General features: G+C 57.8%; 1 protein-coding gene across 3 annotated transcripts in view; it reads right to left on the reverse strand.

Annotated features, from left to right (window-relative positions):
- Nucleotides 1–7433, reverse strand: part of GOLGA3 (golgin A3) — a 42362-nt gene extending 34929 nt beyond the window's left edge. The window contains exons 1-3 of one of the 3 annotated variants that reach the window (XM_045087683.1): nt 7101–7433; nt 2486–2774; nt 118–381 (exon numbers count right to left, since the gene is read on the reverse strand). In XM_045087683.1, coding sequence (XP_044943618.1) covers nt 118–381; nt 2486–2594 — 373 coding nt within the window. In that variant the 5' untranslated portion in view covers nt 2595–2774; nt 7101–7433. The remainder of the gene's footprint in view (nt 1–117; nt 382–2485; nt 2775–7100) is intronic. The other 2 variants (XM_045087686.1, XM_045087684.1) reach the window with 2 other exon arrangements.
- Between the last annotated feature and the right edge of the window lie 6729 nt (nt 7434–14162).

Genomic DNA, 14162 nt, shown 5'->3' on the forward strand with positions numbered 1-14162 from the left:
CAGAGGACAAGCAGTAAGCTGGCCAGGGCACGTGCCTCTGAAGGGTGGTGAGTCACAAGGGATGCGGGAGGAGGGTTGGGGAGAGCAGGGAAGAGCCCGGTGGGAACAGATGCTTACACAGTTGCGTTTCTTGCATAGGAAGACTGAGTCTGAGAGACTGCAAAGCTTCTTTTCTAACACTGCCCTCAGCACTAGTCCCCTGAGACTTCCTTAGGTTGTCATGGAAACCAGCCACACCTGGAGAGGCATCGGGACCCCCTGGGCTTGTCGGGGGACCGAGAGATGACGAAGAGTCTGGGAACGGTGGCGTCGGCCCATTCTGACAGGTGTCGCCTTTGCCAGGGACATCCAGGCCTCCTCCTCCATCTGAAGCTCTGGTACCTGGAAAAGAGGGGGGGCTGGTCATCATGGCTTTAACCACCAGATCAAGGTGTTTTCCAGACGCACGGCTAACACAGGACAGAAGGGACTGCAGATGCAGGGGCATGAGTTGTGTCCACGTCCCATGAGACTGTCACTCTGGGACGAGAGCAGGCCTCGCTGTCCTCCTGTTAGTGGGCGGTATCGGACAAGTGGCTGGACTGCTCACTGTGGCATCGAGCCTGTAGGATTTAAGTAGTAGTGCTTCCTTTTCACTTAAACAAGACCAATGAGAAATCCCATGAAAGTCTTGTTTTAAAAATAGCAAAAGGAAGTAAATGCTAAAAACACAGCTGACAACGTTCCTAACGGGTGCTGGAGACAGCACGCTAACCAGAGCTGCAGCCGCACACGCACACCGCCAGTTCCAAAGCTGTTTTCAAAGCATAAGTGTATCCTCCAAAATGGAAGATCTAAGGCAAGGTTACACGAACCGATCCAAACAATTGTGGCAAGGAGTCGGAGTCTGTGCTTCCGTCTGATGAACGCGTGCTAGACGAAAACCCAGGTTTAACCAGTGATGACGACCGAGTTTCACCCACAAACATCACTACACACAGATCGGTCAGACACTACATGAAATCTCTTGCCTTGTCAAAAGATAAAAGAGACTTCTCACAATTAAATCATTCTACCTTCCCTGTCCCCTCACCCCAGTCAGGGAGCCAGCTGGCGGTCCAGAACCAAGATGGCACCTAGAGGGAGGACGGGAGGGTCCGGGGGCCTCTGGGTGTGGTTCCAGAGGTTCCCGAAGGCAGCAAGGTCTGAGCCTCTCACAGGGACCCACATCACTCGGATTCCTGGACGTACCCAGGATGCATCCAGGAAGCTGCCCTTTGCCCAAGCAAATTCAAAATGGGTTTCCGACATTCCTAAGTTTCAACCAATGCAGCGACTCACCGTCCTCCTTTCCTGGAAGGAAGAACAATACACACGGGACACCGCAGACTCAATGCAGAGGAGCCTGGACCACAGCTCCGACCCCCCCGTCTGCTCTTACACAAACACCCCTTCGCTGCATGCTGGGTGAGGGGAAGGGGAGCCTGCATTTCAGATACGAGGTCATCAGGTCAATACCACTTTCTGACGGGCTTACAGATCTGGGAGCGTCTCCACATCTTCCTGTTCATATGACAAAATAATGTTTTGAGCATTATATTGTACTTCTAAAAAAATCTAAAAGAAGGGCCAAAAACATTACATATATGCATTCTCAAACACGAGCACAACCGTGGAGAAGCAAGTAACAAAGATGACGAGGCAGAGAAACCACGGCCGCCGCCCCTTCCCACTGTGCCCGAGTCCTTGGGCTTTAGGCACCATTTCTTGCAGTCCTTACAACCTTCCTAAGGCGCACGCACCATTCATCCTCTGTTCACACAAGAGGGAAACGAGATCAAGTGAGAGCCCCGCTGGGTGTGCCGTCTCGGCGGCAGGTCTGAGAGCGGCTCCCTACACATCCTGCCGCCGAATCCCCGGTCTTGGGCCCTTGCTGTTACTGGCCCTGAAGGACCGGTAGTCAACAAAACCATTTCAGGGGCCTGAACATCATTTGCCAGAACAGAATGCAATCTCTGCTAGCAAACCAGAACACACAGACCATACCACTTCCAAGCACCTTGCCCCGACCCTCCTAAGGGGCATAAGAAGCAAGTGAGCCATGCACCCCGCAGTTCTGATGCGTGGATGACCCATCAGCTAACACACAATGTGGTCCAGTAACCCCTAGAGCGCTCCTGGACCATTTCTGGATCCCAGTTAGTAAAACTCGGGCAACCGCGCAACAAGAGAGGCAGGCCACTAGGCAGGGAACAGCGGGTCAGTGAAAGCCCACAGAAGGCCGCTGGAGCAGAGCGGGGCAGCCCCTACCCTGTGTGACATGCACGGTACTTGATTTAAAGTTGCCATCGACTCAGAAAAAAACACTCAACGGACTAGTAAAAACACACTCTAAACATCAAGTTCATTGTACTCTTAAACACCACAGTCTTGATCCAAAATGTAAGAGGCTCCATGTCCTCCTCTTTTAAGGCAAAATGTCACAGCAGAGTACCCGGCGACTTACACTGGGCTTCATCCTGCTGGTCAGCCGGCGCCAGAGAGCCTGGGAGCTTGGGGAGGGCCTCCGGGGCAGCTGCAGTGCCGGCGCCAGAGCCGGCCGGCATCCTGTCCATGGTCAGAACGGCACAGGCTGGGCGGAGTCTCAGGGGCTGCACGGGAGCTGCTGGCAGGTCTGGTTTCGGCCATCAGCAGCGGCCAAAAGCTTCTGGGAAGAACCACACTAAGCTTTCCATTCCGGGGAGATCTAAAGTCTCATAAGTGGCTTGAACTCAAACCAAGTAATCTCATGGTACCTGATAGGAAAGACAAAAGAAAGAATTAGGAAGCTTCATTCGTCAGATTTGAGTAATAATTCCAAGACTACCATTTGGCTCCCAACTCACACCTATAAAATAAACACAGACCTATTCATTCAGCAGACAACCCTTAAGTACCTACAATATACCAGGTTTTGAGGATACAGTGCTGAACATCTGGGCTGTTCCAGAAGGTGCTTAATGCCTGTGCTGGTGCCGGCTACGGGCCATCCTGCCCAGATGGGGCTGTAACCGAACCTATAGACACCGCAGGGAGCCTCCTCGCAGAGGCAGGACTTAGGAGGCTGAGGAACTCAGTTATTCATTAAAATATAAGTAATTTGGTTTAAATAGCCACCTGTGAGCAGTGTCACCTGTACTGGACACACAGGGCTCCAAGGGCAAGCTCCCCTCCCAGGAGCCCGACCTCATGGTGGAAGACGCACGTGCACGGAACATGGAAACTGTACACCGTGTCGGGGAAGCACAGGGAGGTGACGACACGTGGAAAGGTGTCCACCTGGGAATGGGGTCCAGAGACGGCATCTTACAGCCGTTGACCAGTCTCGTCTTTCACTTCTCTCAGGATCAGCTTTTGGCTCATCCTGCTAGGCTAAATTTAAGGGAAGAAACCTTCACCCCAAGTTTGGCAACTGGTCACCGTTTTGGAAGTGAACCGAGGATATTCATAACCTACTCCTGATCATCAGATAAGGTCCGACCCACAATTCGTGCTGCGGAGATGTTGGCTTTTACTCCCCTTAAAGTAAGCTTCACCCCATCCTATTCTGTGTTTCACGAGTTTCAGGACAAAAGTTTACATGCCTCTCTTCTCCAGCTTACCAATCCCATACAGACTTGTCAGGGACGAGCCTGAGCAGCTGCCACAGAGGGAGGGGGGCTGGCGCTGACGCCACCGCAGGAGAGGTAGATGTGCCTCCTTCTCCACAATCCCGTTGCCGTACCCCTCGACCAGGCAGCCCCTGGTGGTTGACATAACCCGGCCTACCCACGATCAAGTGACTAGTGATGGCAGTGTCCCCCGTGCAAACCCAGGAGTGTCTGGCTTGAGCTCTAATCACCTGCACGTTCCACTCTGCTGCCTGGCACCGTACAGGCCAAAGACGCTGTGGCTCAGAACCAGTGCTGGCACGAACATGAAAAGGTTACACGTACCACTAAGTGTAGAACCAGCACTAAGGGTTGTACTAGAAAGAACCAAGACAGACTGCGTGACAGCAGGGGTGACGACAATCCAAGCAGCTAACTGAAAAGCTGGGTACCCGTGTGGCTCGTCGCATATCCCTTACCCAAGTGTCTGAAGACCGAAAAAATACTGGATCACAGAAACGAAGGGAGTTACTGGGGCTGGCCAGGACGGATCCTATCTGCAAGGAGCTCTCTATCTTGTTTTTGTCTGCACAATAATCAGTAATCTCTTTCATCCGAAAAACCTTTCTGGGGTCGGGGAGAGGGGTGGACGGACAAACGGGCTCTTGGAGGCTCCACACCTGTCCCTGCACATCTCACAGGACCGTCCAAAAATCACTGCGGCACAGGGTCCCAGCTCCACGGAAAGCCACTTGGCTGCTGTAGAAGGCTGATCCCACAGAGATGCCCACAAAGCAAGCCAAGGCACACAAGCACAGGGACAGCCAGGCTAGCCCCGCATCACAGGCCACTTGCAGAACAGAAAGCAACCAGCACAGTGGAAGGTGGAATCAACGGTCAGGGCACACGGTTCGTGCTGCTCACCCCGACGCATCCCTTAACAAAAGAAAATGTTTGCGTTTTGCTTTCCAGCGTCCTGGTTTCTGTCCTGTGGAGGCAGGGGCGAAGGTGCGTCAGTCACCTTTCCCTATGATGCCTGAAAAGGTAACAATGGCAGACTGAGTGCTTTTCGTGCAGAAGCCAGTCCCTCTCGCATGGACGCCTCTCCCTGCCTGACCACCAGGTCAACTTCCCAAGGATCCCTCCGTGTCTGCCACTCGGCGTTGCTCTCAAGTCTCTCCTGGCCTCAGGTGAAGCACCCGGCCCACTCTGCTCTGCCGTGGCCATCTCCCCCCACCCCCGTGCACAGCGCACGGCAAATGCGTGCGTGCCCCCCTCCTCCACCCCGCTGCAGGAACCTCGGAGGCAGAAGCCCGCGCTCCAGGTCTGCCCCACTCCTCGAACAGCCCTCCTCCGAGCTGAGCTGGGTGCAGGCTCCTGACTGGTCTCTGGCCCTACCAAGTTCCAGCCCTTCCCAACGAAGCTAGCGGCTCCACAACAAAACAGTGTTTGCCTCCCGAACAGCAACACTGCCTTTTCAAACACGGGGGAACTCTAACTATTCTGACTAAGAACAACCTGGAAGCTAGGGTTCCACTGAGAGACAGAACGTCCCCGGGAGTTCCCAATGGGCAGAGCAGCACGTAATGGCCACATCCCCAATAAGCAACGTCGCCTGGGAAGAAGGAAGAGCAGGCGGCCAGACTTCACTCGCGCCAGAGACAGAACATGCCAACCGGGCAAGAGAAGGGCCAGGGCGGACGAGGGGCCGCGGAGGAGCACGCGCCCCCGCGGCCGGCAGCGACAACACTCGACCCCGGCACTGTCCGGGGAAGAGGAACTCTGGCTGAGTCGCTCCAGCAAACCTGGAGACGAAGGCGTCCGGCCGCTGGGCACAGCGCTGTCCCATGCTCCCTCTCTACTTCCCCTACGTGGATCTCCTGAGAAACAAGAAGCCTGCGGAACGCGCGAGCGCCTACCGCGCCCGAGCTGGGTGGCCCAGCCCTCCAGAGAGGAGACGCCGGCACCGGGACACGCCCGGTAACTCCCAAAGATGCCTCCTGCTCACGGGCCGCGCCTCCTCAGCCGGACAGCCGACCCCACGGCCTGCCCAGCGCGGCCTCTGGTGATAAGCTGGCCTGCTCTGTCCTGTCTCGGGGGGACCTGAGTCCGCGCGGCTCAGTCGTCGGGGTCTCGTTCCCTCACTGCCGACAAACCGGCAAGGAGCAGGTCGCACAGCCGGGGCACAGCACAAGGAAGCTGCTGTTCGTGGCAGGCGTTCCGGTCCCGGCTTAGAAAACAGTTAAAACAGAGAAAGGATCAGTCTTCTCACGGAAGCATTTTTTAGAAGATTTATTTATCTGTTTGACAGACAGAGATGACAGGTGGGGGCGGGTCGGGGGCAGCAGGCTCCAGGCCCGGCTCCCAGGCAGAGCGCCCGACCGGGCTGGATCCCAGGTCCCGCGATCACGACCTGAGCCAAAGGCAGAGGCTTTGACCGTCCGAGCCCCCAGGCGCCCCCACAGCAGCACACGTGTTTCCGCTGTTTCCCAGGGGAAGAGGCGGAACCCGACGACTTCTCCGGCGCCGGTAAGTCTGGATTCACGCATCGGACACCGCGGCGCAGGCCGGCGTGTGTGGCTCGCGGCTTCCCGCACACGCGGATCCCGCACACGCGGATCCCGCAGACCACGGGCATCCTCCGACCCTGCCTTCCGCGGCTGCCCCCGGCCCAGGCCGCAGCGCCAGCAGGGCTTCCTTAAGATGACCTCTGGGGCGCCGGGGGGCTCCGAGGGTCAAGCCTCTGCCTTCGGCCGGGGTCACGATCCCGGGGTGCAGGGATGAGCCCCGCGGCGGGCTCTCTGCTGGGCGGGGACCCGCCGCCGCCTGCGCGCGCCCTCTCCGGCCCGCAAGTAAAGTCTTGAAGCCACGAGCGCGCAGCCGAGGCCCCGCGGCCGCCGGACTCCCCCCGGCCACGTCCCCCGCGCGCCCGGCTCGGCGAACGCGGCTGTGGCCGAGACTTCATGCCCGCGGCGCCGCCGACGGCCCTGCGGCTCCTGGGCGGCCGGTGGGGGCGGCCCGGGGCGCCGGCCGGACACTGTCCCCGCCCGGCCCGGCCGCTCGGCGACGGCGACGGCGACACCAGGACCGGAAACGGCGCTTCGGAACCGAGTCCGTGGACGGCGCCGACGCGCCTGCGCGGCCGACCCGGGCCGGACACCGGACCCCCCGCTCCGCAGTCGCCGGACGGGAAACGACGCGCGTTCGCAGGCGGGTCCCTGCGGCCGCCCGCCCTCGGCCGCTGACCGCACGCCGCGCTGCCCCCGCTCCGGCCTCGGCCCTCGGGCAGGGACCCCGCGCGCCGCCGCCGGCCGCAGTGGAGCCGGGCCGGGCCCCGAGGCTGCCCACGGCGAGCGGCCGGCCCTCCGCGTCCGCCCCGGCCCCGGCGCCCCTCGCCCGCCGCCCGGCCTCCGCCCCGACCGCGCCCCCCCCCCCGCGGCCCCGCGCTCCCGCCGGCCGGAGCCCCGACCCGGGCCTGCCCGCGACCCTCACCCGGGCGCTGTGGAGGCTTCGGCGGCCGCCGCCGGCCGCGCTGCCCCAGCGGAGACGTGGCCGCGCGAGGGGCGGGGCGCGGCGCGGCGACGGGCTAGGCCCCTCCGGAAACAAGCCGGGCGCGCAGCCTCCGTTCCGGACGACAGACCGTCCTCTCCTGCGGGCCAGCAGCCGCCCTCGGGCCGGGCTGCCCCGGCCGCACGGTGGGACCCGAGAGCCCAGTCACAACTGGCGCGCGGGAGGCTTCAGAATGGGAGCCTGAGGGTCTCCCCTCTACGGAAACGCAACTTCTGGACGTGCAGAACCGACGCCGGCAGGAAGCTAGACCCGTGCACTTCCGGCGGAAGTGGCGTGGCCAGGGCTCGGGGCCCCGCCCCGCCCCGCCCCATCTGTCAGGCTGTGGGCGGGGTCCGCCTCGCTCCGCCCCGGCCCCGTCGCGGGGCGTGGCCAGGAGGCGCCGGCAGGGGTGGGGGCGGCGGGCGGAGTCGGGGCGGCTCCGGGCGGGGTGGCGGGAGGCTGGTCTCCGCGGCGCCGGCTGCGGCCGGGGGCCCTGGCCGTGTCCTACCTCTGCGAAAGCACAAACACTGGCCTCGCTGGCCCGGCCCCGAGCGCGTGACGGCGTCCTTTGTCTCGGGTACGAAAGCGCGTCGGCCCCGTTTCTGCGAAGACGGCCCCCCTGCATTCCGTGCCCCTGCACACTCGTCCAGGATCAGCGGCTCCGCCCCCGATGGCCTCGGCCCCTGACCCTCTGCCCACGGGGCGGCCTCCAGCCCCTGAGCCCTACAGCAAGCCCCGGGGCTGCGCAGGGCATTTCTCCCACGTGGCTCTTTCTCGGGATCGTCCAGGTATTGGCGGACCCAGGCCCTCCCGTAGGAATTTCAGAATAAACTTGTTCCTGTCTGTAAAAATCCTTCCTGGGACTTTGATGGAATCGCACTGACCGTTTTACAGTTTGGTTTCCACGCGCTCGTCGTTAGTAGATGGAAATGTGAGTGAATGCTGTGGGTTGGTCTTGCATCCTGAGAACTTGCTAAACTCACTTATTAGTTAGGAGGTTTGGAATCTCCTACACAGGCCATCGTGTCCTGTGCAAACAAAAAAATTCAACTCAAAATGAACATGGACTTAAGTGCAGAAATGTGTAGAACTATAAAACTCTTACAAGAAAACAGGAAAATTTTCAGGACTGAAGGCCTGGTTAAGTGTTCTTGGACACGCCACAAAAGAATAAACTTAATAAATTGAAGTTCGCCAAAATTAAAAACATTTGTTTTGAGGGGCACCTCCGGGGGCTCAGTCATTAACCCTCTGCTTTCCGCTCAGGTCATAGTCCCAGGGTCCTGGGATCAAGCCCCACATTGGGCTCTCTGCCCGGCAGGAAGCCTGCTTCTCCCTCCCCCTCCCCCTCTCCCTGTGCTTGTGTTCCCTTTCTTGCTCTCCCTGTCAAATAAATCTTTAAATTTTTTTTCTTTGATTTGAGAAAGATTCCACTAAGACAAGGAAAAGACAAGCTGCAGTTAGTTACAAAATATATTGCAAACCTGGTACCCAGAAAGACAGGCCAACATATGAAGCATTTCACCAAAAAGGATATGCAGATGGCAAACAAGCTTGTGAAAGATTTCAACACCACTGGCTACTATAAAAATAAAAATCAGCACTGCCTGAGCTCTTACTACACACACCTATTGGAGCAGCTAAAACAAACAGTAGCAACACCAAATGCTAGCGATGAGGTGGAGAAACTAGATTTCTCATACATTACTGGTGAGACTATAAAATGGCACGCCCACTCTGAAGTTTGGCGATTTCTCTAAATTAAACATATACCTGATTGTACGACCCAGGAATTGTCCTCCTGGATATTTATCTGAGAGGGAAATGAGACTTAGATCCACACAAAAACCTGGACACTCTTTTTTGCCACATTGTTATTTGTAATAGCTCAAAACTGGAAACAACTGGAATCTGACCAACCCCACAATAGAGGAACGGTTAAACCAACCGGGGAGCACCCACGTCACGGGTCTCTCTTCAGCAGTAAAAAAGGACTATTGATAGGCCGGACAACTTAGATGAATCTCCAAGGCATTATGCTGAGGCGGGAAAATCCCAGAAGGATACTGTGTCACGTGCTTTCACTTACATAACATTTGTGAAGTGATACGATTATAGAGTCAGAAAGCAGATTAGTGGTGGCCAAGGAATGGTTGGGGGCTGGCTAAAGTGGGGCAGGAACCCCAAAGGGAGCTGTACACACTTTGGACTAACGTGACTAACTAGAGCTATGCAGGTGCAACCAGTGTGGGACACTGGGGAACAAATTACGAGTAAAACGTGACAGATGACACTAAACATAAAAACAAATGAGCCTAGATATAAACGGCATATCCACGCAGGGAAAAAATGCTAATTAAGTAAAACTTTTAAGCTTATCAAGGTATTATTTACATTCAATTTGCCCTTTTAATGTGTACAATTCAATTTTTAAACTTGCACTTACATTTATATTTTAGCAAATAAAACTGGATTTACTTCAATGCAGTAATAAAACATTTCCATAACCCCCAAGTGCCCCTCTAGTCTGTATGCACGCAGTCCCCAAGACCCCTCCCCTGACAACCACTAACTCACCTTCTGTCTCTATGGATGGATCCATTCTGGACATTTCATATAAAAAGAATCACGTCATACGTGACATATTGTGACTGCCTTCTGTTTTATGTAGCACTAGTCTTCGAGATTGACTTGATCATTTTCAGCACGTATCAGAACTTTCTTCCTTTTACAGATGAGTAATACTGCCCTGCCTAGATACACCACATCTTGTAACCCATCCGTTGGCGGACACATTCCAGTGCCGTGCATGTGCCGGTCAATGTTCCAAGTGTAGGGCTTAGCTGGGGACCAGGAGACAGGATCGCTCCTCCAGTCCAGCTCTGTTTGTGTGGGGAAGACCAGCCCTCCAGGGCGTCATTCATGCAAAGGAAACTGTGTCACTGGGAGGGGCTACCAATTACGTCAGTCGTTCACTGGGTCTTCATTGCGGCCTACTGTACTCCAAGCACTCTTCTGGACACTACACAGCCCCTGCAGTCACAGGTGCTTACATCCTCTCGGACCACCGGACAGCACACGGAAACACAAGACAAGAGGTGATGAGCTGGGAAAAGAGCAGGGTAAGGGAACAGGGTGCAGAGGGGCGCTGCGATTAGGGAGGCCCTTGGATGAGTGGGCGAACACGTGAGTAAAGTAGGGAGCCGTGCAGGGCACTGAGGGAAGCGTCTCAGGCGAGGGAAGAGCAAGGAGAGTCCCGTTTTCAGAGTTCCTTGAAGTTATAGCTGAGCTAAGCTTGTCTGACAAAGAGGCGGGCAGAGAAGGGTCTGGGGAAGAGCTTTACTGGAAAGGAGTCAGCACACTCAGGGGGAGGGGGTCTGCGATGAAGGGCAAGCTGCACGGGGCCTGCCAGGGCGGTGGGAAGCCACTGATGAGTTCCAGGCTCATCATCTTCAAAGGAGACAAACATACACGAACAAAAAAATGAGGGCACCTGGGTGGCTCAGTCAGCTAAACTTCTGCCTTCGGCTCAGGTCATGATCCTGGGGTCCTGGGATTGAGTCCCCATGGAGCTCCCTGCTCAGCAGGCAGTCTGCTTCTCTCTCTGCCCCTCCCCTCTGCTTCTGCTCAGTTACTCTCAAAGAAATAAAATCTTAAAAAGAAAAAAAGAGGGGCGCCTGGGTGGCTCAGTGGGTTAAAGCCTCTGCCTTCTGCTCAGATCATGATCTCAGGGTCCTGGGATCGAGCCCCGCATCGGGCTCTCTGCTCAGCAGGGAGCCTGCTTCTCTCTCTCTCTCTCTCTCTCTCTCTCTGCCGGCCTCTCTGCCTACTTGTGATCTGTCACATAAATAAATAACATCTTAAAAAAAAAAAAGAAAAAGAAAGGAAAAAAAAGAAAAAGAGAGAGAGTTTGTGAGGCTTAACAGAGGCAGGAAGGAGCTGTCTGCCATGCTTGGGGAGGATCCTGCCAAGTGATCCCTAAGCGGAGCCTTTGCATTCATCCTCGCACTCAAGCAGCAGCCGACTAGTCTGCGGCGATCATGAGATGCGTGCCAGGGCCCGAGGTTTGGGCTGGGCACACAGCAAACAAGGCAGGAAGATCCTGCTCTGGGTCATGGAGGGGAGACAAGCAGTAAGCAAGTGTTCACTTTCCCATAATGACAGGCACAGGAAGAAAACCAAACAGGCGAACACTGCACGGCTGGCTGGAGGATGGTGTGAGGGGAGTGTCCCCTCTGAGGAGGAGATCTGAACTGAGCCCCGAGTGACGGGAAGACAGGACCATCTGGTGCTCTGCGGCCACCGTGCCCCTGAGAAGGCCGAGCGGAGGAGGGCCCTGAAGATGGGGTGGGCAGAAGGGGAGCTTCTGGGGGAGGGGCAAGGCCACCCAGTCCTAGGCCTTCGTGGGCCACGACAGTTACTCTTTGCCATGTGACAAGGCCCCCAAAACACGGTGGCTTCAAACTGTATTAGTTCCCATAGTTACATTGGTTGGGGGCAGTCGTGTGCTGGTGTTTAACAAACTTCTCTCCAGAATAAATAAGAATGGCCCTGATTTGTAGCATTTCTCAATTTCCATGGTGTGAATCCTCCCAGCAGGGCACAACTCAAGCACGAACTTGAGGTGCACAAAGGGGTGGGGGGCAGGAGTGCGCACCATCACAGAGCGCCTACATCACGCAGACACATCGATGCAGAGAGCCAGCAGGGCGCACGTGATGGGCAGGCGGAGTGAATTCGTTAGGAGAGAGGAGTCCTGAGTGCTTACCACCTTGGCTTCTGAAGTGACTTAGGAATTCCAAATTTTCATGACTTTTAAATGGCTGTCCTCGAATTACTGGGTCGCAACACTCCTGAGACCAGGACTGTGTCCCGGGAGCTGGCAAGGCAGCTCTTCTGCGGGTCACAGGGCTCACGGCAGGGCTGGTTCATCTTCAGAAGTGGGTCTCCCTCAGGCCCCTGCGATGAGCTGGGACAGCGGCTGAGAGCGGGAGGGAACGCACATATGCCTGTGTCCTGAGAGACAGGACGGAGTGACTGTGGCCTGACTGGGCTGCACTCCATGTGCATCAAGGTCCTTGGAATTAATTCTGCAGGGAGCTGTGACTCTCCCCCCAAGTGTGTCTGGGCTCCTCCCTGTCCCTGCCCCACACGGCAGCTGGCATCTCCAAGAGGAGTACCTGAGACCCGCCGGGCACTCCCTCCAGGCCGCTGCCAGCACAGTCCCCTCGCGGGTCAGGCCTCCGCAGGGTGAGGGTCTAGCAGGCTGATAGGCCTGCGGGGTTTAAGCCCCAGAGCTGCTGCCCAGCAGCCCGTCTGCATTCCTGATGACAACCCGTGACACTCCCCTTCCTCCTGCCTGAGGGGGCCCCCCTGCCCGTGGGAGCGCTGACGGCCCAGGTGGTGGCAGGAGCCTCTGGTCCACCAGTGATCAGGTCAGGGATGTTTCCATTCGAAGCAGTGGGCGAGTTCCCCGATTTCTGCCTGATGGAGGCTGAGGCCATCCACAAAGGGAGGCAAGGGTTCCAGCACGGCGTCCTGCGTCCAGCCACACCTGCAGACCTACGCGGGGCTTTCTAAGTCCCCTCCGTCCCCCATTCATTTCCTCCCTCAGGCCCGAGGCCGGCTTCCGGCTGCCCCGTCCACCACAGCCACCCTGATTCAGAGCTGGGCTTCTCTGGGCCTCCTCTCTGCAGGCGGCGTGACGACCCCTCCACCTCTGTCACCGTCTGGCCGCTTCCCTGCGGCAGAAGCTGCCCACACCACTCCGCTGCTCTCCCATCCGGGCCTGTGACTGACCCTGTCAGCGCTGCGGGATCAGACTAGTTGCTGGATTCTGGCTGCGGCCAGTGAGGGTCCTTCGCGGATGCGCGGCTCTCCTCACAGCTCAGACCCTCAGGCCGGGAGGGGGCACCTTGGATGTGGGCGTGAGCGGAGCAGGGCCCTCCTTTGAGGGGCGCATCGGAGCCCAAGAGTGACCCGGGCCTGGGGCTGGGCGGGGCGAGGCTGCGGGAGGAGGAGCCGGCAGGAAGCAGGCAGTGAGGCCCCGGCGGGGCCCGGGCCAGGGCTGGTCCCAAGTACCCGCAGACAAGCACACGGAGTCCTGAGCTGACCCTTCACACCCAGGCGGCCTGTGCCGCCACCACACACACACACACACACACACACACACACACAGGGCTCCAGCCCAACTGCGGCCCGGCTGCTAGGCGGGTGGGAGGGTGCTGACCAGCAGGAAGTCATGACAACATCCTGAGCGCACCGTGAAACAGCCCAGGGAGCAACCGCTCGGGCCCCAGGCTCCTCCCGTGTGCTCTAGAACGGGGAGCCCAAGTCCGGCAGGGTCAGCCACGCGCCGGGGAGCCTACCGTCTAATGTGACACGTGTCCGTCCTTCACGGAGGATCCAGGGCGGACCGAGGGAAGTCACACGTTCTAACGCAGGCTTAAAAAGCTGGGATATCTCGGGCGCCTGGGTGGCTCAGTGGGTTAAGCCGCTGCCTTCGGCTCAGGTCATGATCTCAGGTCCTGGGATCGAGTCCCGCATCGGGCTCTCTGCTCAGCAGGGAGCCTGCTTCCTCCTCTCTCTCTGCCTGCCTCTCCGCCTACTTGTGCTCTCTGTCAAATAAATAAATAAAATCTTAAAAAAAAAAAAAAAAAAAGCTGGGATATCTCGAGAGCTACATCTTCGTTCTTACTTTGTTGGGAGGGGAGGGAGTGATGAGGCCGGGCCCTAAGATGGGAGGGCAGGCTTCCCTCCCGCACAGGCTGAGCGCAGGGCTCGGACACAGCCCCAGCTTCAACCTGCAGCCAAGAGCCCGACACCTGGGGCTGGTGGAGCCGTGAGACCCTGCGCCCTTTCCCTTCCCCAGCCCCGGGTCGCACGGGGGCTGGTCTGAGAGCAGGGCTACGGGCTGGACCCTCGGGCGCTCAGCCACCCGCAGCCCACCAGGACAGGGAGGAGCACATGGCAGGCGACACGCGAACCAGCAACCAGCGCAGGAGA

This window comes from Mustela putorius, unplaced genomic scaffold (assembly GCF_011764305.1).
Source record: "Mustela putorius furo isolate JIRA1106 unplaced genomic scaffold, ASM1176430v1.1 tig00001433_pilon_pilon_pilon, whole genome shotgun sequence".
Lineage (NCBI taxonomy): Eukaryota > Metazoa > Chordata > Mammalia > Carnivora > Mustelidae > Mustela > Mustela putorius.